Genomic DNA, 26,649 nt, shown 5'->3' with positions numbered 1-26,649 from the left:
GTTTTCTTCATTCTTTATCATCTGCATACCCTCTATGCACGCCACTGCTATACAGTGCTGGTTATATGCATAAAAGCAATTATTACGTGCAAAAAGAAAGCAAACATTACATGCAAGTAATTTATCAAGTCACACTCGCGTTTTACAGTAACAGGACTAAATACACCAAATAATAATTTACAAAAAACTAAAAAACACGCTTTTTATAGAAGACCGAACTAAAAAATAAAAAATGAATTTTAATAAATTTAAATTAAGAATAGTGGTAAATATTTCAATAAATATAAATTAATAATAGTGTGAATAAAAAAAAAAAATATTGTAAAAAAGCGTGGGTTTTTTGACAGATATGAGTAGAGTGATTATCATTTTGATAATATCTTAAAAAGCACCCCACGCTTTTTTTTAAATAAAATATATATTTTTTTATTCACACTATTATTAATTTATATTTATTGAAATTTTGCATCCATCAACATTATTTCGTAATTCTGTTACACGTTGTATATCTTCTATATACAACGTGTAACAGAATTCTAAATTAAATATCAAATTTCCTTTTTTTCGTAAGAACACGTTATACATACACATAACTTTAAAAAAATATAGATGAATCGTGCGTCATCAAGGGGAATTAATTCTCATATAATTTATAGATAATATAAAAAACGGAATATTGGATATAAGCAGGCGTTACTTTGTGGACATTCATGATATATTATGAAAATTAAGCTTCATTTGCTATACTCCGCGAAAAGCGGGGGAATCTGTATGGTGTAATTATATCTGAGATTGAAGAAATTATTAATCAAACCATAAGGATTCTCCTGCTATTCGCGGAGTATAGCAAATTAAGCTTAATTTTTATAAAAAACGGAATAGGTAATTTTGTATGGGAATGAAAAATGTATATTGTTCTTTGTATGGTACGAAGTTCGCCGGTTCACCTAGTGCATTGTGCATCTAGCTTTTATCTTGTAGGCACTCACTTAGCTACGTGAACTTTCATTATACGGAACCATTGGGGCGCGAGAGATATCAATATTTTAGGATGGTATGGGGCAGACGTTGTTTTGAAATTCATTGGACAGCAAATTTCAGTTTGGTATTAACTTTCGTTAAGCCACTAGCTAGTAGGTTAATTCTTTATCTAAGAGCCCGTCATTACGCATAATAGCAGCATGGTTTGTCCAAACTATGAACCCCTGTCTCGTATCGCAGCTGTTTTAGGTTTATTTCCGGTTGCTTCATTTACCTCCTATTATAATGTTAAGGATTACTTAAACGATAAAAAAGCTTGGGTGTGAATTGCTCTAACTTCATAGCTTAGTATTAATTTACTGTGAGGTGGTGATAACAAAAAAAATACCTGGCTAAGTTTCGTTCTATTCGTTTTTCTTTTAAGTTTTCCCAATCCTATGGTTGCGTCGCAGTGATCGCTACTTACCGATAAGGCCGCCTTTTGTTTCATGCTTCATTCTTCAAGTATTTGTTCTTTTTTTTGTTTTTCTGAGTGGTGTACAAATTAAGAGTATAATAAATAAATAAATAAATAGGTAAGTTTGTTGTGAGCTCTTCTTAGACCAGGGCGCGTTTGGAACCTTTACCTTTAGTTTTGGAAGCTTTAGTTTTAAGTTGACGAATTTAGTTATCGCCATCTACTCTCTTCTATGTTATATTTTACATGTAATGTACGCATCAAAAGTGCCATATATGTGCCTATTTTAATAAAGAAATATTTGACTTTGACTTTGACTTTAAAGAATACGTGTGTTTATTATTGCGAGAACAAATAACAAACTTGTAAACTTGTAAAGAAATTATGTGTATCCTTTAAACAATGGTCGAAAGCGCCATAAAAAGTGTCGCCTCAGGAATATGTAAGGACGAAATCTCCGAGGTGTGAGTCAATGCGTTTTGTATTCAAACCGCGGTACACACCTGCGGCTTACGAAATCATCCACCATTATAATATAATAAAGTAGTCCGACGCAAGTGTATGGGAATTGAGTATTGTGGAAAGTTAATACGATAACATATAATGCGCTGGCACTTCTTACCGCAGTAATGGTACTAATTATAACATAAAATATATTTTATTTCTGTTGTCATACATTATATTTGATGTCATGCATAGGTTCCGTTGGCATGCATTGGTTCCGATGTCATGCATTGATTCTGTTGCCATAATTAGCTTGCGTTGTCATGCATTGATTCCGTTGTTATATATAGTTTACGTTGTCATACATAGATTGTGCATACGAGTAGGTCATGTTATAATGCATTTATTCTGTTGCCATGCATTGGTTCCGTTATCTTGCATTGATTCCGTTGGCATGCATTGATACTGATATCATACATATGTTCCGTTATTATACATTGGCCCCCTTGTCAGGCAATGAATCTGTTGCAACGCAAAGTTTCCGTTGACATTGCTTTCGTGATTTTTCATTGTTACCCAGTTTAAACCAGCTTTTATATTTTCTGTATAAAAAAATAAACCGACTTTTTCAATGTAACTTTTATAACTATTAGGTACTAATTGCTATGATTATGTTATGATATTGTTATAATATGATTTCAAAACACACGTGAGGTCGCTTAGGTTGTCGGTTTTGTGTTTCTGGTTTTCATTAAATCTACGAGTAACATTACATCTCGGATAACGTGTAACGTGTGTGCGCGTGTGTGTGTATTACGTGTGTATTATGCAATCACAGATCTATCAAAGTCCAGAGTCTTGTTTCCAGAAACATATTTTCTAAGAAGAAAACTCACGTTACTTACTAGGTCAAGTCCAACGAACTTAGAACAAACTAAATGAAACTAGTAACTTTGTTGCAGGTTTTTAGCCTTTATTTTATATGCGACCTAGATTTCCCAGCTCCGTTATAGAATTGAAACGAATAGGCAGGAATTGATGAAGATTGCATGGCCTAGTTAAAAGAAGGCAATCACGCTAGTTGAACCTACCTAAATGAGTTGGTGAGATAATTGAAATCTTTTAAACGCGATTGGTTTGTTATCCCCCCTTTTCACCCGATAATGACGGCAGATCAGAATATCGTTGAAACCAGCTCTCCTCTTCCCGCGGGTGTCGTACGAGGTGACTAAGGGAATATAACAGTGTAGACAGTAGCGTCCTCTGTGCTACTAGTTACATCTACTGCGATTACAAACCCGTTTGCCCTGCTCGGTGATTATGGACGAACCCTGCTGTTGCGAGATGCCTTAGTCCCAGTAGAGGCCTGTTTCCTTTGTCCTAGTAGAGGACTGTTATAGGCTATTGAAGAATATAAAATGGGGGTGAACCGCTTCTATTACCTCCAGTTACCACATCGGGATGATTATAGGTTAACCCTCACCTAGGTAGAACCCTTTCTTCTAGTTCTGGCTCTGGTTCGCTTGGTCACGTCGACCGGTTGTCTGCATTTTCCAGCAGCTTTTAATTCCGGTCAAATACCTATATGAAAAAAATTAAAACCAAAAATACTCTTAAGATAAGCAAATAAAGACTGCTATTATATAAATAAATCTATCTATCTATCTATATATATAAAAGAGAAAGTGTGTGGGTATGTTCCGTATAGGCTCCGAAACGGCTGGACCGATTTCAATGAAACTTTCAGCGAATCTTCGGATTGACCTGGAGTAATCCTGTAAAGTTTGGTGACGATCGGAGTACTCCTATTTTTGAACTATCAAACTGTCAAATACATCTTTTATTTACTATGATGGTATTCTATTGTTGGGTGGACATGGGTGTAGATAATGATCTTCACCCGCTCGAGAAGAGAATAGAACAGAATGAATACTGAGAGAAATAAATGATTTAATATATTATGAGACTTGAAATTTAATTATGTAACATTATTGTTCAAATAAAACAAAGCAAAATCTAGCCCGGCGAAGCGAGCTGGGTACGCTAGTAAAAATTAAATAAAATTGCAATTAAATAAAAAAATATATAAATATATTAACTTAAGTTTATAGGCTTTTGATTGATTGAATGGTATCTCTTTACAGTCGGCATCGTCTCGTACTCAATGCCGAAAGGCGACAAGCGCAGCAACGGCATTGAGCTGACCGACCTGACGTACGACGGGCAATGGGGCGAGGAGCTGAGGAATGGGCTGGGCCAGCTGGTCGACGGTCAGTTCGGAGGCGACGAGATCCGCGAGGCAGCTAAGAGCGCCGCCTGGGTCGGATGGCGGAACGACTCTAGACCCACCCCGCCGGTGCTGACCTTCGAGTTCGACAAGGTTCGGGAGTTCAGCGCCGTCCATCTGTTCTGCAATAACAAGTTCATGAGGGACGTTCAGGTGAGCAAACTGAACTTTTTTTTTTATTACACTACAAGCTAGTCCGTGATAAGTGATGATGCAGTCCAAGATAGTAGCTGGCTAACTTAGATGATAGTATATATTAAACCGATACATACCTAATCGGTTTCTTAGCGGCATAGGACGTCTTTGTCGGTTGGGTGGTAAACTAATTCACTCGCATATCACCCGGGTCACTTATGAGACCTCAACGCTCAATGAACGAAGAAAGTCGTTTTGGACGGCTCGGCAATAAACACCACGTTTTAATGTAAACCTTACCTTATATGTTGTGGCGTATACATTTATCATCAGTAGTCTTTCAGTCAAGTGTTAATCTATATAATTAAATAACACCTTATTCCTATACCATTGATGTATCACTGCACGGAATAGGCCTGTAGCTACGGTTTGGTACTGAGACCGTCTAAACATATAAGTAAACGCTACTATCTATCTATAGTCTACAGTGGCGTGCTCTTCATACATGGACAAAAGCGCTGCCTACCCTAAAATTGATATGTATAACTCGTGTAAGAGGAGAATTGCTTGGAATAGGCCTATAGCAACGGTGTGGTACTTCCTTTTTGAAGGGACACTTGCCGATAACCACATGAGGGGTTGCTACGGCGTCATCGGGGGAGTGGGGCGAGCGCGAGGGCTCGCCATGAGAAGAGCCCCAGTGCTCGAAGATATCGGGGGGAAGGGGGAGACTGCGGTGTGGTACTAAGACCGTCCAAACATAAAACTCAACGAAGTAGGTACCCAGCTATTGTTGAAACCGTGGAGGTTTATAAAGTATGTCAAAAATTCGAATGTCTTATCTTTCTCGGCAGGTTTTCTCCGAGGCGATAGTAACGTTCTCGATCGGCGGCCGCCATTTCCAAGATGAGCCCATCCGCTACACCAACGTGCGGGACAACATCTTCGAGAACTCGCGGAACGTCACCATCAAACTTCACCACAGGATCGGGAAGTGGGTTCGCATCCAGCTACACTTCTCGGCGCGATGGATCCTCATCAGCGAAGTTGTGTTCGATTCCGGTAAGGCAAAGTTAACAGTGAAATATCTATAGATCTAAACTCAGTGGCCATTTTTATTCCCCTACAAGTTAGCTTTGAAATGCAAGCTCACCAGTCTAAGATGGTAGGCGGGCTAGCCTGTTATGGAGTATGGTAGTCATACATCGCACCGGAACACTAAATCGCTTAGCGGCACGTCTTTGTCGGTAGGCCACTAACCTAGGTAACTAGCCACGGCCAGACCAGACCAGAGAAAATTCAGAAATTATAAATCCCCAAATTGCCCCTACGTAAAAACTCTACGCACGAATAATTGTTAAGTTCACTGTAAAGCTAAAAAAAATTGTTATTACTTATATTTATCTACTTTTAGTTATAACCTGTTTTGTGTACCCAATAACAATAATAAATAAATAACCCCAAATCCATACGTATAATGAAAAATATATATAATACAAACGCAAAAAAACATCAGGTTGTGTTACGAATCATAGACAAGTTAGGTTATATTAGTTGCCTGGTGAAAATCGACAAAGAAAGGTAAAGGAATGCTGAGTGATACTCTAAGTAACACCTAATCTTAGTCAAATTGCAATGTTAGTCGTTAGTGAAATCGGGCATAAATGTATTTTCAGACGTAGCTCAAGGTAACTACACGCCCGAGATCCTGAAGCCGACGAACGGGAAGGACAAAGCGAAGATACAAACCAGCAGCGACCTGCCCATATCCACGGCGCACCAGGAGGATCCATTGTATATGGCCATCGTTGTCGGCGTGCTGTCCGCCCTCGTGATAATGCTGGCGGTTGCCGTCTTCCTCATCATCCACAGGCATAGACACAGGTGAGAAGTTTTGCGGCTAAGTATATGCTTTTATAACATGATACCGAAGGTAATATTAGATTTACCTAAGATTTACAACATTACATAAGTTTAAAGAATGTATAAAAACAAATTTAATACATCGAGGTTACTATACTATTGATATATTTCAAACCTCGTTGTCGCGTTTTATCTCATATAAATAGAACAAGGAAATCGTAGACATTATTCTCACTTGATGCGCCTTTAACCCGTACATATAGCTGTTTTCCGCGGATAAAGGCCTTTCTTACCCTCCGACCTTTAATCTAACTCAATGCCAAAAATCAAGTTGGTCTTGTGAAGGGAGGACAAACAAAAAGACATGTAATGTAATAGTAGTATACACGTATAATCAGCGTGATAGATAAGAATGTACACCGAATGACAAATCAGCACCTCAATGTATATGAGAATACACAAAACCGTAAGTACCGACCTAGAACAGTCTCCGACTGTCATTTCGGAGTAAAATAGAAAGGATCACAAAAAAAAAAAAAAACACAGACACATTTCCGCATTCATAATAGTAAGGACATAGAAATTTTCAAGGAAGTTCCATCAATACATTATACTCCTTAATATTGTTTCAGGAAATGCTTCGCTTCACCCCTTGCCAAGACGACAATCGCTCAAAGGTCTGTCCCAGACAATTACAACCCTTGCGGTACGTCGATGCTCCCTGACAATAAGATGATAATCGATCGAATCGATTGCGGTTTGGACGTCAAATCCGACGAGTACCAGGAGCCTTATCAAGCCATCAAGTGCCCGCCGAACTTAAGCTACAGCACCGTGCTGTTGGAAATGAAGGACTTCGCTAAAGACTCGAACACCGCTTTATCAGGTAAGAAAATGTAGCTTTACTACAAAATTTTCTAGCTCGCGCGATTAAACTCAAAAAGTAAAATGAATCTAATGTCTCAGATTTTAGAGTCCTCTGATTTTCTTGTACAAACTTACTGTTAAAAACCCGTGCTAAGAATTGTGGGCAAATTCGAGATTTAATTTAATGCAAATAAGACCCATTTTACAACGATGTTCAAGTATATTAGCACTCAGAAACGACTCCTCTATTGCGAGAAGCGAATTTCGCTTCGTCTTAGCAGGCACCGTTGTAGCTCAACCTTTTTCTAATCCTCGCACTTTCACAAGTAAAAAAAAACGTGTGTACTCTTGTACACGCATGTGAAGTTTACTTATTTGGCGTAACAAGATTAAAGTCTTTTCAAAAATTTTATCTTTCGCCTTATTCTACGTTTGCAGTAAAAATTAGACTAACAATAGAAAAAGGTATTTTTTGAATTATTGAAAGTCAACTGTCAAACCTTTTTTAGGAAAACTAAAATGTTGACTATAGCTTATATTATAACTTTATCGTGTCGGTTTTTTGTGACGGTGTGCGCGCGCATCGTAAAAATTTACTCTCACCATTTTTCCCTTACGCGCCAAAAGAAGTATAACTTCAATAATAATCTGGACAGTCTTTGGGGACTGCCGATACATGTGAAATTTAAATCTATAAACATACATGTACCTATACACAGTTAACATAGCTCATGAAAAGCGTGAAAGAGTGCCATGATTTTTGTTCACCCAAAAAATACACAATATATACAGGGTTCAATAAAAAAATACCAGAAATACTCTACTTGTTACTACTCTGTAATGTAACAACAACAGCGCGCGAACTACGACCGTAACTTGCGGTAACTGACCCGACTGCGCGACGCTGTCGAATCACATGTATTCGGTTACACAGTGTAATGTCACTCTACAGAAATAACATGATTTATTAAAAAAAAAAAAATCGTTTGTTTTAATGGCAGCTACTACAAGGCCGTGAGCTTTCTGGTATATTTTATTTAAACCTGTATATAAACGGGATACATATGGTGGAAAGCGTTCGGTGTCGGTTTTTGGTTTACCCAAAAATAGCTTAACGTGCTTAAAGACGTTAAATCACGATGTCGATGATGAGACCGTGTAGTGAATGCAATGTTTGGTGCACACAGACAGCTCGAACTACGACTACGCAGTGCCCGAGTTGTGTTCAGCCCCACTCCTCAACAAGCGCCGACTGGTGGACAGCCTGTCTGACCGCGCCACCGAGATCATGTCCGACCACGAAGCCCTCACCGAGTTCGACGCGCGACGCTCAGCCGCAAGTTCCATACGCTCCAAGCACAGCACCAGGGTAAGCGAGTATCTTTACATCATCATGACTTGAACTCCACTGCTGGACATAGGTCTTTTGTAGAGAGTTCCAAAATCCACGGTCCTGGGCCGCTTGTTTCCAACGGCTCCCAGCGAATCGTTTGATGTCGTCTGTCCACCTCGTTGTAAGGGCCACCAACGCTGCGTTTACCGGTGCGGGGTCGCAATTCCAGCACCTTGGAACCCCAACGTCCATCGGTTCTCCGAGCTATGTGCCCCGCCAATTTACAATTATTTAATATTACGTAAAATTTTACAATTATTCACCGGTATACTATATTTTTAGTAAATATTTATGTTGACGGCCGATTTGCGCAAGTGGGCAGTGACACTGCTTTCTCAGTCAAGTCAAGTCTTAGTACCCTTAACACAAGCTTAGCTTACTTTGGGGCTAGATGGCTAGATTATCGTAGTATATTTATTTATTTATTTAATTTGTAACTATTGTTTTTCAGTGTCTGGTTTTTTATATACATATAAGTATGTGTAATATATTCATAATAATATTCATCGGTCATCTTAGTATCCCAACAGAAGCTACGCTTACTTTGGGTCTAGATGGCGATGTGTGTATTGTCATAGTGTATTTTTTGTTTAACTTCATATATTTATTTTTTGAATCTGAGTGTTTTTTATATTAATTTTATTTTAATCTCAATTGTGTATTTGGTTCCCCGACCGAAAATATAATGATTTAATTTTATTTTTAATTCGATAAACGATTAAGACACCGGGAGCTATCTTTGCATCGTTCGAGTCCATGTAGAACTGAAGTGTATCGATAATGTAGTCGTATTATTCAAAATACCCACCAACTCAATGTCATGAACATTGGTTTTTAGTCAAAAATTATTTTATTTGTTTCTTGAAAACTACCTATTAACAATTTAATAAAATATCTGGCAAATATGAATTTATAGTGATCAAAAGTTTAATTATTTACCCACTTTAAAAATATACTGTAACATTTTTTATTATTATTTGAGACTTATTGAGATAAGAGTTGCGTCGCGTGTTCTGGGTACGATGGACTTGCTTGTTTTCAGTCGCCGAGCCAGCAGGAAATACTGATGGATGTGAAGCGGCGGCTCGAGGGGCCCAACGTCATTGAGTTCCCGCGGCACCGGCTGCGAATGATCTCCAAACTTGCCGAGGGCTCTTTTGGCACTGTGAGTTCACTTCTAATACATAACGCATTTGTGGCTGCTAAAAATTTTAAGGTAATTTTGGCCCTACCAATGCATAAGTTTAAAGAATGGGTTATAACACATTTATTACAGCGAGGTTATTATACAATTGATGAATTTCTTAATGACAAGGTTGCTTGGAAGCATCCGGCTCCGCTTTCATCTCTCACAAGAGAGAAAAATAAATTTTAAAATGTAAAATGTAAATTATTGATATTGGAAAAGAGCAACAGCTGAGTTTCTTGCCGGCTTCTTCTCGGTAGAATCTGCTGCAGACTTGACGTTACAAAAGTGCTTATATCAGGCGTACTTGAAATTAATAACTTGGCATCCTCAATAAGGTCAAGCGGTACTTCACGCCTGAACAGCTTCTTACCTAGTACCAAGCTCAAGTTCGATCGTGCATGGAGTACTGTTCCCATTTATGGGATGGCTCTGCCAAGTATCAGCTTGATGCCCTGGATTCGGTTGATCGCCGTGCTAGAAGGCTCATCGGTGACCTAGCCAATAAAAAACTTAAGAGTTTGGAACATCGTCGCAAGGTTGCCTGCCTTTCGGTATTCTATAGGATATATTTCGGAGAGTGTGCTCAAGAACTATTTGATCTAGTTCCCCCCTCGCCTTTTTACCATCGAACCGCGAGGCACCGGAAGGATCTGCATCCCTACGTGGTCGATATACCGCGGACGCGTACGAAGCGCTTCGCATCTTCGTTTCTAATTCGCACCGCTAGGATCTGGAATGCTCTTCCAGCTTCCATTTTCCCCAGTTCTTACAACATTAGTACCTTCAAATCAAGAGTGAATAGGCATCTTCTAGGCAAGCGCGCTCCACCTTAGGCTGCATCATCGCTTACCATCAGGTGTGATTGCAGTCAAGCGCTCGTCTATAAATATAAAAAAAAAAAAAAAAAAAAAAAAATGAATTTTGAATTTGAAAAGACCACGGCACATAAACGGTAAACACTGAAAACTGACCTGAATTTTTTTATATTGTATCGAGTTTTTATTCTATATTTTTACGTCATAATTATAAGTTTCCGTGGTGTAAAATAAAGTATTTACATACATACATACAAACAAGTAGGTTAAATTCCTTTTCACAATTCGCTGTTATAATAAATTATATAATACTTTGTAGATATGGTTGGAATAGCATAGAAATACAGACGAATTAATTTATTTTATTTGTCTTAAGGAAAACAAACGGTTTCTACGGGATTCGTAAAAAAAAAATTTATAAACGTAAGCAAATTAATAAATGCGTATGATATTTTCGCATTAGCGGAAAAATCCGCACGCGTTGCATTTTCCTAAGAACAAAAGTAGCCTTTCCGAGATGAAAAATACCGGTTCGACAAAATAACACTTTAAACATCTATAGCACGACCTCTTTCTTTCCCCGCACAGGTGTACATCGCTGAGGCGGACTGCGTCCCGGAGTACAATGGAACGTTTTCGTCCGAGACGCGGCTAGTCGCAGTGAAGTTCCTCTGCCAAGACGCGTCCTTGAAGGAGAGGTACATCATGTATGACGAAGCAGTTATACTATGTCACTGTTTATATCACTGTTGCACTTCTATCTGTACGCTGGACACCAGGGGGTCGCTTGCGAGAGTATAGTCCGTTCCTATTGTTAATATTTTGCATTAAAGTGTTTTTAGCACTGATAAAAATGTAATTGTATGTGTATATGATAATTTCGGTGGCATAATTTGTTTAAAGTCCGTTCGCGTTAAGAAAATATTATTGTCTTCACTGCAAAAGGTGGGTGGATTAGCTAAACCGGTGGGCAACGATGGCTCAGTATTTTTAAACGACTTCCTTAAGGTAAAAAGGGGGAGGTTATCATAGAGGATGTTTTTTTTTTTATTGTATTATACGTTCGGGCATTTTTAATATAGTCCGTCGTCTATAGACGGAATCGCAAAATTTTTTTTTTTGCACAATTCGATTTTATATCGCGACTCGAAGCTAGTTGTAGAAATTTTAATTATTCTTGATTCAAACAAAAAATGTGTACTTCTTATTATTATTATTATTATTAAACTCTTTATTTGTATACCACAACATTTAAAATGTAACAAAAACAGAAACATCGAAAGAAGTAGTAATACAAAAGGCGGCCTTATCGCTTAATAGCGATCTCTGCCAGGCAACCTTAGAATTAGGAAAAAAAAAAGAAGAGGAGAATAGACTGCTGGTGGTACAAATATTAAAATACATACATGCAAATAACTACATGCCAATACATAAACTAGTGTGCACAAATAGATAAAAAGTAAATAATATAATAAATAAATAAATATAAAAATAAACTAATATATATAATAACAACACTTACATAATTAAATACTTTAACATACAATAAATGAGTAAGTACATATATACATACTATTAAAAGTCGTTAACAATATAATGGGCCTTAACTGCTCTTTTAAATATCGCCAGTGATTTGGATCGTCGTATGCTCAATGGAAGCGCATTCCACAATTCCACAGCTCGTACGCTAAACGAACGCTTATAAAATTTTGACTTATGATAAGGCATACACAGCGTCAGCGCACGGCACGATCTTACACCAGATTGCTCACCAAGAAAAGTGAACTTCTCTTTTAAATACGAGGGAGTATTTAGATGAAATAACACACAGTACAGAAGAGAAAGTACATGCATATCCCGGCGACGACGAATAGGAAGCCACTTGAGTTTTTGTCGAAATACGGAAACATGGTCATATTTGCGAAGGCCAAATATGAACCGAATAGCCAGATTTTGAAGACGCTCAAGTTTATTAAGCTGATCCTCGGTCAGATTAAGAAAGCTTGCATCCGCATAATCGAGAATAGATAGAAAAAGAGAATGTGCTAGCATAACTTTGGTCGGAATTGGAAGAAATGATTGCAGCCTTCGCAACGAGCTCATCGCCACAAACACTTTCTGACTCAGCTCTTTGACATGCACTGTCCATGACAATTCCCGGTCGAGGTATACACCAAGATCTTTCACAGAGTCACAAAAAGGAATAGCGATGCCATTATAAATAACAGAAGGAATGCTCAGCCAATCAACCCTCGCGATCATTCCTGAGCTACCAATAACGATAGCTTTTGATTTTGCAGGATTGACCTTTAGCCCATATTGCCTGCTCCACTCAGAAATTGCAGCCATATCATTATTTATAGCTGCAATAGCAGAACCAAGATTTTGAAGGGTAGATGAGCGATATATTTGGATATCATCTGCATACATGTGATAGAGAGAAGAGATGTTTTGAGTAATAGAGTTAATGAAAATAGAAAAAAGTAAAGGAGATAACACGCCACCCTGAGGTACCCCAGCCGCTACATCACACCAAGACGAAAAGGACTCGTCAATCTGAATGCGCTGTCGACGGCCATTGAGGTAACTCCGAAACCAGTCTATTACTGATGGAGATATGTTAATAGAGCGTAAAAGACTAAGCAAGATGTCAAAGTCAACTGTATTAAAGGCATTGCTAAAGTCAAGCAGAATAAGAATTGTTAGCTGCTTGTTATCCATCGCCCATCGAATATCATCAGTTACTTTAGCAAGAGCAGTAGCCGTACTATGACCAGGACGAAAGCCAGATTGCAAAGAACTGAGAAGGTTATTCTTATTAAGAAAGAGACTAAGTTGTTGAGATACGAGTTTTTCAAGAACTTTTGAGAGAAATGGTAATATAGAAATGGGGCGAAAATCAGAAAACGATGAAGGGTTGTTTTTTTTAGGTAGAGGAATAATCTGAGCAAACTTCCATTCTTCAGGGAATTTGCTACAGAGAATGGAAGAGTTTAAGATATGGGTTAGAATAGGGGAAACAACGTCAAGAATTGGAATGATCATATTACGGGTAATGCTATCTACACCAACAGCATTCGATGCAATGGATATTATGCTCTTCTTAACATCACATTCAGTAAAAGACTCGAAGGTAAATGGTAAAAAGTTAGGAGTTGAGTGGGAAGAAAGAATACTAAGAGTACGTTCTTTATCGGAACTATTAATTGTATCAGAAGTAGAAAAATGTTTATTTAGGAGTTCGATATCAACGTTAATAGAAGATCTATGAGATGATTTACCAACTCCAAGAGACTCAAGAAACTTCCAGGTTTTAGCAGTGTCACCACTTTCAACAGACTTATGAATATGGCGTCGTTGAGCATCCCTACACAATGTATTACAGCGATTCCGTGCTTTATGATATTTTTCCCGGTTAGCGTCAGTATTATTTGTTTTGTATTTATATTTCGCCGCAATCTTTTTGTCCATTAAAATTTTTATCTCTTCTGATAACCAAGGCGCCGGTAGATGTTTCAGCTTGATTGGTCTTAACGGAGCATGCGTATCGTAGAGTTGCGTTATCAGGGAATTAAATATCTCAATTTTGCGGTCAACTGAGTCAACAGCTGCGATAGCCGCCCAGTCCAGATGACTAGCATCATCACACAAGCGACGGCTGTCAATTCCTCCAAAGTTACGCCGCAGAAGTACCCTCGATTTTGCTTTAAGTGGACGTATTTTATATGAAAGATAAATCAAATCATGATAAGAAAATGCATCGGCAGGACACTGGCCATGCTTAAAGACGAAATCCGGAGAAGATACCATAATAAGGTCAAGAAGAGAAGGAGTACAACCAGGAGAATAATGCGTAGCAGCAAGGGGCAGGACAGACAAATTACAGGATTCCACTGTAGTCAAAAATTTCTTGCTGCGATAATCATTTTTGAGTAAACAAGTATTAAAATCTCCAAAAATAATGGAGTGGCTATAAAGAGGAACTTCTTTCTCTAATAAGGATTCAAATGAACGAAAGTAATCAGAAACGTATGGTGGACAATAGAACACTCCAAGAAGAATTTTGGTATGGGAAATAAGAACTTCAACAAGTAGGTGCTCAGCAGCATCAGGTAAGGGGGGTTGTGAAGACATACTAATAACAGTAAAAGGAATATAAGAACGCAAGTAGATCGCTACTCCACCACCCCCCTTACCAACACGGTCATTGCGAATAAGCCTAAAACCTGGCAGCGAATAAGAGGTAGAAGGTAAACAAGTTTTAAGCCAAGACTCAGACACTAGTATAGCATGTATGTTACGGGAATCAAAAGATGCAAGCATATCAGGATAATGAGCTGGGATACTTTGTGCATTAATATGAATGACATTAAGGTTCTTCAAACAATCTGAGAAGCAAGAATCAAGAGTTTTATCAAGTGGAAGGAAAGATGTACTGTGGAAACTATCATCACTAGACGACATAGACAGAAAAACATCACTGTCCATACTGTTCAACGACATTGTATAGAATAAAATAATATATCAAATAATAAATATAAAAAAAAAAAAACAATAAAAATAACAAATATAAAGCAATATATATATAAACTTAAAGAGTAAAAGAAAAAAAAAGAATACTAACTATGGTATTAATATATAGATTTTCCTAATCCGCCAGCTGCATCTTGAAAATATAAGAATACTAGACAATTAAAACATTTGCACAGAAAATATTGAAGTTAAACAAAAAAAAAACAATTAACAAAACTGCGTATAACAAAATAAAAATAAAACATAACAGTGTGTTGCAGGCCTTATAAAGTCTATGCTTCAATGTTTCTAAACGAACTACCAAATACACGTCAGTCAAAGTCATCTGTCACCGCTTGTCAGATGTCATTGTCAGACATTGAGAGTGCTCTTACCCACAATAACAAAACCTAAATAATTAAATGAAAGTATAAAGTAAACTACAACAAAGAACATAATAAATTGATTAGAAGCTACTACCAAAAAAGATTATACTAATTATTTCATAACAGAACAAATACAAAGCGAGCCAAACAGAACAGTGCCAAGAACTGTAATTTTAAAAGAAACTAGTTCTTAGTTGGTATAAAGCACACTACAATATTATCGACGTCGGTTTTTTTATTTCTCTTGTCTTAAACGCGAGTGGAATAAAGTATTGAACGTATGTCTTATAAATCTGATTGCATTCTTGGTTAAGTCAACACGATCTGTTACTTTCAACACAAATTCTAAGAAAAACACAGAGTGATTGGAACGAAAGTTTATAATAATTCTCTAATTCTTAATTATTTCATATGTTTTATAGTGCTTGTTAATGGTATAGATGAAGTTCTTTTATAGGAAGAGAATTGCTTATAAAAGTCACCTCTATTGGCAATATTAGGTTAGCTAGATGTACCTAGATCGTAAGGAACTAGCTGTTCGGCAATCGACCCCCTGGGTTCCTGATTTTCTTTGTTATTAAAATATTTGATTTACTGAAGGAATTTTTTAAGAGACCCACTTTTTTATGATTTCCTGGTAACACTTCGACCATTTCTAGTAAATCAGGGCAATCTCTTGGTATTGTGTTGACTATTGCAACTTTTGCACGTGACCCGCAAAAAAAATAACTTAAAAAAAGAATTTGTGTTGATTTGAGAGTTGATCTGAGAGGCGTCGACCTTGGCTAGCAGCCTACCGACAAAGACGTACCGCTAAGCAATGACGCGTTCCGGTACGATACCTTAGAAACTGATTAGGTTTAAAATAACTCCTAACAGCCCATGGGTTCCCATCTCTATTAAACCAGCGGCGCACTTACAAGTTATTTTACATTTATATATAACGTATATTTATATAAATTATCTATGTATTTGTATCTTTACATTTTAGTATTTATGTATATCTATCAACACTCTTGGCGCCGTTCCGTTCTCTTGCTGTAAGTCCTAACTACAAAGGTTGCCTGTAACGGATCGCTTGCAGCAATAAGGCTGCCTTTGCATGTCTTCATTGTGTTCTGTGTACTCCTTACTGTTTCTTTTCCTGTATATTATAGGTGCAATAAAGTGTTTCTTCTTCTTTTCTTATAAAATTGTCACAGCTTCCACGCTCTAACCGAGCTACATAGGATACCTAGGAGATTCAAATAGATAGGTACTTGTTAGTTAGGCAGATAGGCAAATTGAAACAAAGGATTAAGAATATTAATACTACCCCAGTAATTCGAGCTGAGAGGCCATCACACAATTTTTCAAAATGTGGCACAAGCCGTGACAACGCTGCACAAAATCTTGATAGATATTTTTGGACTGCCTCGCGGTTCTCCTATGTACTTTCTTGGTGTCAAGGTTCGGAAGCTCTGGGTTAGCCCATATAATCTAAGACTCCATCATTACTAGCAGTCGAGGGTTAACTCTAAAGAAACTCAAGGTCAGGTTACATCGCAAAGGGCAAATGGAAGGGTGTGCATCGATTAAGTGTAGTCGCTCAGTTTCACCTAGATTCTGTTTGCGATGAGCTATTTGTTTCAAGGACAAATTGCTGACGAGACTTTAATTGTCTATCTTCTTCAATAGCATCAGGAATTTTAGGAGGTCCAAGCATGCATAATCTCCTATTACTGAATGTTTTTGCATCCTAAGATAGTAAATAATTCGTGTTAAACGTTTTTGTTGCATGTTTCAGCCACTTTTTCGTTTGTATTACATAACAACTTGCGAGTGTACTATGACTGCTTATTCCAGGGACGAGTTCGAGAAGGACGTACGCGTGCTCGCGGCTTTGTCTTCGCCCCATTTGTCGAGAGTGCTGGGCGTCTGCCGTTCGCCGCCAGTTGCTGTTGTCCTCGAGTACTTAGAACTGGGTATGTAGGATCCCACTTCTGATATCGGATCATCTTAGCCGAGATTTTACTTTTCGTTATGTATCTTTTATTGAACCCTCGACGCAAAAACGATGGGGTGTTATAAGTTTGACGTGTATGTGTGTCTCTGTCTGTGAAATCGTAGCTCCGGAACGGATAAACGGTTTTTTTTAATATTTGAAAGGTGAATTTGAAATGTTTGATAACAATCGTGTAAAGATGGTCGCCGCCACAAAATGGCTGACATATGTTTTTACACCGCTCTCAATATGAGTATAAAATGTGATTTCATAGCTATTATTATATTTATTAGCTACTCAAAGCTATAATAATAATAATTTTTCGGATTTAGATTTATTTAATCTTACTCTTGCTCAGTTAAAAAACATCTTTATTCTAAATTCTAACTTCTAATTGTTCTACGTAAAAGTTCTACTTATGTTTTCACATATCCACTTGGATTGGATGGATATTGTTAATAAGGGTATTCCCTTATTTACATTATCTGTCAATAATATGTGTTTTATACATATTCTAAAGTTTCATAATTATGTTATAAGTTTGCTGTCAATTTTAATGTATTTCGTTAGATTTATTAGCGGCTACTTAATTGGTGTATGTGTTATTTTCTTTGTACTATTTTTAAGTATCAAGTATACTGTTTGGGCCTTAATAAATAAAATAAATAAATAAATTCTGCTTCGTTTACTGTGAGTGCTGCAACTCTGTGGGACGCTCTCCCTGACGAAATTAAATAATCTTAATCTGAAGCGGTTTTGAAATCAAGTATAAGGAAATATTATCCGTCGTTATAAATTTTTAACTTATTTCTTTTTTTTTTCTTCAAAACATACAATCAAGAATATTAAATATAGTAGTATACACCATTATTATTGATTGTATTTTTTTTGTATTTATAGATATTTATTATGTTATCCTTTTTTATATATAATCTAGCATTGTGTATATATTTGTGTTATTTCTACTTTCGGCCTCAATGGGGTCAATGGGGTCTCAATAGCTCCGTTCGGGGCGTTTTGTATCTTATATTTAACTCCCGATGCAAATACGATGAGGTGTTATAAGTTTGACGTGTCTGCGTGTGTGTCTGTCTGTGGCATCGCAGCTCCCGAACGGATAAACTTGGCCCCCCAATGCCTTTGGCTTGAATTTTTTTTTTATTTTATCCCCTTCTTTATATCCGTTCTTATGCAGACTTAACCAAAATAAATTAATAAATGAAAGGGCAAGACTAGTAGAATACTATAGCTTATCGGTGTACGCTGTAATGGTCGCGTTGCTTCGCAGGTGACCTGTGCGCGTTTCTGCGTACCGGCCCGCCCCCAAGTACGGGTACGCTGCTACACATCGCTGTGCAGATAGCGTCCGGCATGCACTACCTCGAGTCGCTGAACTTCGTGCACCGCGACGTGGCTGCCAGGTAACTAACACTTACTAACACACTGCGCAAGTCAAATTAATACAGTTTTTGTGGGATAGAATAAACACTTCTTTTGCCATTTTGTACTTCCGTTTTAGGCCGTAATCGTATACGCTGGCTAGTGTGTTAGACTACACACGCACTTGGGACAAATGTATAGATCTCTCAAACCTGCTTGTTTCCTCACGACGTTTTCCGTACGAGCAAATTATATTTTTATAAAAATTGAGCTGTGTGTAATCGTAATCCGAAGTATTAATAATCCAAATAAATCTTTTATTCGGTAAAAACGCATGCTAAATTGGGTAGTGAAGTCGAGCTCCTACCCAGAGGGCTCGACTTCACATTCGGGGGGCCAACTTCGAACGTAACTTTTCTATGTTCTGCTATCCAATCGATCCTATATTACTTCCAACACTTCCAAGAATATGTGTCCAACGTTTTATGAACACATAATGAACACATTATGAACTTTGTACACATATTCTTGGAAGTGTTGGAAGTAATATAGGATACTTTTTATCCCGAAATTAAGCTCGGTTCCTTTGGGAGAGGGGATGAAAGTGTTTGACGATTTTACACCATAATTCCGACAAATTATAACCGATTTAAATAATTATTTTTGTACTATAGAGCATCACAGAAGTAACATAATTTATTAAATTTTGGTATCTCATAGATATACAATAAATATAATATAATATATACAATATATATATATATATATGTCATAAAGAGGGAAGAAAGAAAAAGAAGAATAAAATAAATAATCACAATAACAATTTAAGGAGTGCACTATCGCCTGTAATACAGGTTTTTACCTAAATCAGGGACAGTAGATTTTAAATGGCACCATTACATACATTTATTACACACACACCAATATAAGTTGTGAGGTACGCATTTGTTTGTATAATTATTATAATTACTTTACGTTACTTTACTTGTACATGTACCTACCTATGATAAATAAATGAATATTAAAAAAAAAAATTTAAAATCATCATCGATAGTATAGTATAATTGTTGCATCCAGGAATTGCCTGATCGGCAAGGGCTACTATATCAAGATCAGCGATTTCGGCACCGACATCGAGGCGTACGCTTGCGATTACTACAAGGTGGACGGAAGGGTGCCGCTACCAATCCGCTGGGCCGCGTGGGAGTCGGTGCTCCGCGGGAAATACACCACCAAGAGTGACGTGTGGTCCTTCGGCGTCACCTTACACGAGCTGTTCTCGCTCTGCCGCAGACGCCCTTACGAACACTTCACCGAGTCTGAGGTACGTATTGTATCACACACTGACATGACCCACAGATGATTGGCGCTGTGTAACAGTAATCCTAACTTTAGATTCACTCCTCATACGCCAATCGGCATTCAGTGAAATGGATATCTATTGGATATAGATATTTCATCGACGCGACGACCGATTGGCGCAGTGGGCAGCCACCCTGCCCTCTGACTCCAAGGCCGTCGGTTCGATACCCACAACTGAATTTGACGGCCGATTGGCGCAGTTTGCAGCGACACTGCTTTCTGAGTCCAAGGCCGTGGGTTCGATTCCCACAACTGGAAAATGTTTGTGTGATGAGCATGAATGTTTTTCAGTGTCTGGGTGTTTATATGTATATAATAAGTATTTATGTAGTATATTCATAAAAATATTCAACAGCTATCTTAGTACCGCTACGCTTACTTTGGGGCTAGATGGCGATGTGTGTATTGTCGTAGTATATTTATTTAAAAAAAAAAAAAATTATGTTTGTGAGACGAACCTGATTGTGTTCCAGTGTATGAGTGTTTAAATAATAAATAATAATTTTTTACTACGACAACGCACACATCGACATCTAGCCCCAAAGTAAGCGTAGCTTGTGTTATGGGTACTGAGATGACTGATGAATATTTTTATGAACAGGATACATAAATACTTTTAATATACATATAAATACCCAGACACTGAAAAACATTCATGCTCATCACAAAAACATTTTCCAGTTGTGGGAATCGAATCCACAGCCATGGACTCAGAAAGCGGGGTCGCTGCAAACTGCGCCAATCGGCCGATTACCTGTATATAATAAATATCTTAGAGAGATTCCTAGTCATACATCAACTGTACACCAATAGTTATTATCTAAGAATAATAATGTAGGGGTTCCCAACATTATTAAGCTAGCAGCGCATTTACAACTTATGTCATGGCGCCTGCGTCCTAACTTAGCTAGTTAAAAAAGATAGCCGATTGGCACAGTGGGCAGCGACCCTGCTTCCTGATTCCAAGGCCGTGAGTTAGATTCCCACAACTGGAAAAAGTGTTTCTGTGATGAACATGAATGTTTATCAGTGTCTGGGTGTTTATCTGTATTCTATAAAGATTTATGTATATTATTCATAAAATTATTTAGCAGTCATCATAGTACCTATAACACAAGCTACGCTTACTTTGGGGCTAGATGGCGACTTGTTACTGTCGTAATATATTTATTTATAGGTACTTGTTGGTTACGCAAATAGGCGCAAAAACTAAAACATTCTGATTATGAAAGTAATAAATAATAAATTTTAACAAAGAATAAATTAAAATAAAACTACTCCAACAATGCCTCCACACAATTTTTCTAAGCGTAGGACAAGCCGTGACAACGCTGCATAAAGACTGTCAAAAAATTATTTTTCTTGATTTCTTGAAGTGTTTTGTACTTTCTGCGCCGTTCAGGTCAGGAAACCCTGACGTGAGAGTTGGTAAAACTTTTTTTTTCCATAGAGGCTATTACTGAAAGCGGGCATAAGTAGGGAGAAGTTGTAACTACAAAAGTCCGTCTATCTGTGTGCAGGTTTTGGAAAACCTGTCGCACGTGCAGGCGAACAACGGCCTATTCGAGTGCATAGAGCGTGCCCCGGGCTGCCCTCGAGACGTGTACGAGCTGATGGTGGAGTGCTGGCGCCGCGACGAGCTGGACCGGCCCACTTTCGCTGAACTCCTCTCCCTCCTGCAGAGGAAGACTGCCACGTACTCCTCGTGACTGCGCGGCGGCCTCGCTCATGGCAACTCGTGGCTGTAAAACGCCTTCACTTTATCTATTACCAGATCGCCGCACTCTTACCTCTTCTCTCTCCCTCTTATTTCTGCGTTCTTAGCTAGTTCAAGAAGTCTAGAAGCCGACACACATACGATTGCATATAACGATCCATTTCTCTCACTCATATTTCTGCGATTTTAGCCTACGTCAGAAGCCTAGAAGTCCACACACATACGATTGCATAAAACGACCCATTTTTCTCCCTCATATTTCTGCAACCTTAGCCATTGCCAGAAGCCTAGAAGCTGTGGGCTTCTAGGTCTAGAAGCCGCAAACATACGACTGCCTAAAACAATAGATTACTCACCCTCATATTTCTGCGATCTTAAGTAATTGTAGAAGCATAGATCTTAGCTTGTTCCAGGAATCTATTAGTCTACACACATATGACTGCATAAAACATTCCACTTGGATGAAAGTTATGCAATACTTACTAAACCACAATTACTCTAATTTTGATCGAATATGGCTAAGAACTACCATGAGAGTTTTCTGTCACTTGTGTCGTAATGTAAAGAATATTTTCGTTGATCTTTTAATGTAAAGTTTGTTTTAAAATATCCATTGACTTTGTTTGTTTTTAATTATTTTTAAACACGCATAAACTAATGAAAATATTCCGGATAAAAATGAGAATAGTCCGTGACAAGTCGAATTGTCAATCTTAACAATAATACCCAGATAAATTTGCTAATAACAACGCAAGCAAAGATTTAAATTCAGTGTGAATTGGTGAAGCACCAAGAATTACCCCGTTTCCGGCCTCACCTTACAGATCGTGCCTTGTCGATTTGTCCTGGACTGTACTTGCTAGTCTATTTAGGATTTTATCAATTCATACAGAATTTGAGTACGAGTTGAATTCATCCAAAACTTTTAATACCCTTAATTTTTTTTTATATGTTTTATATTGCATTGTAAGTTGGTGGCGATCTGGTTAATAGATTAGTGGGCCAGTGACGGAAAAAAGATTATAATTTTGATTTGTAAAAATGGTTTGTCACTTTCTTGGTATTTGTCATTCTCCGGTTAAAGATACTTAAATATGTACGTTTCTGAAATGACACTTAGTTTAGTCAAATAAAGTTATTTATTATATTATATACATAGGTTAAAGTTTCATTTAAATAACTAAGACTTTAATTTTTACTGCTTTTTTTCTAAATAGATATAATGATATTTTAATTTAACTGTCTATACGGAATTGTTTTGATATATTCATACAAACACTGTAATGTAAAAAAGAACAAAAGACTTTTTTAATTTTATCGAAATAATTATTGAGTATATGTATTGTAATACAAATCTAAGTCTAAGTTTGCAATGAAGGCTTGTATTTAATAATATAATTTATAAAATTAGTTCAAGTTAATTTAATTGAAAAAAAAAATAGAAAGCTTTAATTTTCAAAATATAAGATTACAACGAACACAAAATGCCATCACAATTTGTGCCATAAAGCATAAAACGTATTCAAATATTCTTCAATAATACAAAATCGGCCTCATTTTTTATTAAGAAAAAAAATACTATTTATTACATCTTAGTTCATATACCGGGCTAGGAATTTCAATTATAATATTAAATAATGTTTCTATCGCGATAATATATAAATGATATTTAATATTTTATTATTAATTAATTTTAAAACACATTTTCACATTGATTAGTTGACAAAAACTATTCTTTTAAAATACAGGGTCTAATAAAAAAATACCAGAAACCTCGGCCTTCGGTTTCTATCGTTAAAAGTTATAACTTTTGTTCTACGGCATTCCTTATTCAGTATCGTGATATTAATTTATTTCATACAAACACATTTTATTATTAAAAATATTATTTCTGCAAAGTGACATTAAGATGTGATACTAAATATGACGATGTGATTCGACAACGTCGTTTAGTCGGGTCAGTGACCGCATGCTAGAGCCGTGTTTCGCGCTTTGTCGCCGATATTACATTACAGAGTAATAAAAAGTAGAGTATTTTTTTAAACATTTTTAAACATTTAACTTTTTACAAACTATTAAAAGAAAAGGTAGTAATAAAAGTTGTTAGTTTTAATATAAGCTATTACAGGCCGAGAGCTTTCTAGTATTTTTTTTTAACCTTGTATATAATGTAACTTTTTTACTTCATGTACAAGTAAATCAGTTTCGGCGCGTATGCTTGACAGATTATGACGGGAAACAAATAGAATATTGCGTTATTTTTAAATATTGTTTAGATCTATCTAGACTGGTATTTAGACTTAGTTCACTATATAATATAAAAAGCTTGGGTTTTTCCCAACATTGCCCGTCGGTCTCGTAGGTACGTTAGTTTGGGATATCACTGTATTAAAAATAACAATAACATCAATTCTTTATTTGGTATCTATGGCCCATCTACACTATTATATAACAGTTTAAATTAAAACAGTAATAATCATTTTCATCATAACAAAAAATCGCTAGTGATGTCCCTAGCTTAGTATCCTATCGACACAATCTCACCGACACTTTTTTCATCGTTAAAAAAATCGCTGGTGTTGTCCCAAGCTAAGTATCCTATCGACACAAAATCACCGAATTACTCATAAAGTAACGTGCTTAAAGTCAAAAAGAAACACTTTTTTTTCATCGTAACATAAAATTTACCAGTGATGTCTCAAGCTCATGTTATCATATCGACTGAATAACACGCGAATGTGTAATTTTGTACTTAAAAAGTAATTTTGTACTTTGCAAAACTTTCGCACTGCACCGAGAGCAACGAATCTTTAGATTATGATCTATTCGTCATTTTCATACGTTTTAGATGTATTTTTTTATTTTAAATTTTGTCGTATGTCTGTACGTTACGATTTTCACAATTAGTGGCACACTTTAAAAGACTTGCATCTGTGTAGTATCTAATTCGTACTAGGTTCTCGTGCTAAAACGGATGTATGTTATAATTTGATTTATAATCGCATGTAGTTTTTACAATAATAAAAAATAAAAGATACACTATTTCTAATAAACAAATGTATTTTTATCATTTTAAAACATCAATAGATTAAAGTTGTACCAATATTTTATTTGTGCTGTTTTTAATCAATTTATAAAAGAAACGAATTTCTTATAATTTCGAAAAACGATAGTGACTAGAAAATCTTCGTCAATTGAATTTTTTTTTTCTCGAATCTTTCACATTGCCTAGATATCGCAAGTAATCGATTTACGTGTATAATAATTAACTTTTAAGATAAACCTATATCTAATTACGTAAATATGATGAATTGATGTAGTTTTGAGTGGATATATTATCTTGTTATCCACTTACCGCGGATGGATTTGTATTCATCGCATGTTCTTATTTAATTAACTCCATGAAATTATCAATCAAATTATAGTACTTCGATTTCGTTATAACAAACGGTGTGCCAGCTCTTATGACGTCACAGTTATGACGTCATGAGGTATCGTGTTTTAGTTGGTTAGTGTAAAGGCACAATTTTGAATTAATGAGCTTAATAGCTAATGTTAGGGTAAAGTCGGGCGTCACAACTCGTTGTACACTTTTGACAGAACAACCTAACGTTGCAGAGCTTTGGTTCTAAAAGCGAGCTGAAGTCTGTGCAGATAAGAATGTCTAGATTTGAAAACATCTCACGGACACTTATATTGCGAACGAGCTCATGTAAATTCGCCAACGGGAATTTCTATTCTTCCACAGAAATTTATATCTGCCCGATTAGGTACAGTAATCTCATAAAAATGACACTATTGCTTTTCTCAAATAAGAAATGATATTCTCCGAAAAAAAGTTTTGTAATTATATTAACAACATTTTTTTTAAAAGAACACATGCGAAAATAAGTAAACTTTATCGGCCGTTTATTCTCGTAGTAAATACGTTTAGAGAAATCCTCTTTTGGTGCATTTTTACATTCTTTAAACATTATCCAATATAGTTGTCCATATAACTATATGTAGACCTTATGCAATTCACGATTAAATAGTAAATCTTTAAGCTTTAAATCGCCAATAATTAATGCCATGTATGTGATGAATGTGCTAACAAAACTAGACATTATCTGCATAGACTGCAGTGCGAAATGGATTTTGTGACAGCATGTTTAAAACTCATTCTGAAAGGTCTATAAATTTTGCTGACACAACATCAATTGTCATAAATGCCCAGGTGCCTTAAAGCAGTATTATAATGATTGATGTCAAATAATCCGGAAAACGCCAACAATGTTAAAATAATATTGCTTTAAGCTAAAGTAGTAAACTCACAGATTCGTCGATTAACACTTGATGAATCGATTTTAATGTTTACCCGCTGCAAGGTTTCTGCGAGTGAGCTACGAATTATAGACATTTGTGCCCTGCACCCCCCACTCTCCCCACCACATTAAGGTCGTGCATTGGCTACTATCGCGTCAATAATAGTCGCTTACGTTGTCGTAGAGCTCACATACTATATTTTACAGCAGATTTGCGGTTTAACAAGTCAACTGATCCTTTTCTAAAATAATATTATTAAAAAAAAACCCGGTTAAATGCGGTTTGGACTTCCGTATCTACGGGTTTCGTACCAAAGTGCAATATTATAAAGCATTGCATATTGTACACTAAACAAAAAGTGGCGATAGCCTAGCGGCTTCGATTCCCTTTTTTAGGGGGACCGAGTTTGATCCTCGGATCGCACCTCCTAACATTTCGGAGTTATGCGCGTTTTTAATATTCAAGTTCTCAAAGGCTTCCACCTCCCATGTCCACCACAACTTAAGTCTACAAAACCGAGCTTTGCCAGCGTGGTGGGATGGCCATGATGTTACATTTCACGACAACCTTAG

At 36.8% G+C, this 26,649-nt stretch overlaps 1 protein-coding gene across 2 annotated transcripts in view; it reads left to right on the top strand.

Annotated features, from left to right (window-relative positions):
- LOC120636415 (discoidin domain-containing receptor 2-like) overlaps positions 1–22,873 on the top strand; it is a 146,047-nt gene extending 123,174 nt beyond the window's left edge. Inside the window, exons 6-16 of one of the 2 annotated variants that reach the window (XM_039907889.1) lie at positions 4,027–4,322; positions 5,159–5,366; positions 5,981–6,188; positions 6,800–7,053; positions 8,222–8,403; positions 9,470–9,592; positions 11,020–11,129; positions 17,175–17,293; positions 18,602–18,734; positions 19,771–20,017; positions 21,576–22,873. In XM_039907889.1, coding sequence (XP_039763823.1) covers positions 4,027–4,322; positions 5,159–5,366; positions 5,981–6,188; positions 6,800–7,053; positions 8,222–8,403; positions 9,470–9,592; positions 11,020–11,129; positions 17,175–17,293; positions 18,602–18,734; positions 19,771–20,017; positions 21,576–21,764 — 2,069 coding nt within the window. In that variant the 3' untranslated portion in view covers positions 21,765–22,873. Of the gene's footprint in view, positions 1–4,026; positions 4,323–5,158; positions 5,367–5,980; positions 6,189–6,799; positions 7,054–8,221; positions 8,404–9,469; positions 9,593–11,019; positions 11,139–17,174; positions 17,294–18,601; positions 18,735–19,770; positions 20,018–21,575 lie in introns of both variants that reach the window. The other variant, XM_039907888.1, reaches the window with a different exon arrangement.
- The last annotated feature ends 3,776 nt before the right edge of the window (positions 22,874–26,649 follow it).

The sequence above is a fragment of the Pararge aegeria genome, chromosome Z (genome assembly GCF_905163445.1).
Source record: "Pararge aegeria chromosome Z, ilParAegt1.1, whole genome shotgun sequence".
Lineage (NCBI taxonomy): Eukaryota > Metazoa > Arthropoda > Insecta > Lepidoptera > Nymphalidae > Pararge > Pararge aegeria.
Note: the sequence above shows the minus strand (reverse complement) of the source record. Positions and strands in the feature narration are given on the sequence as shown.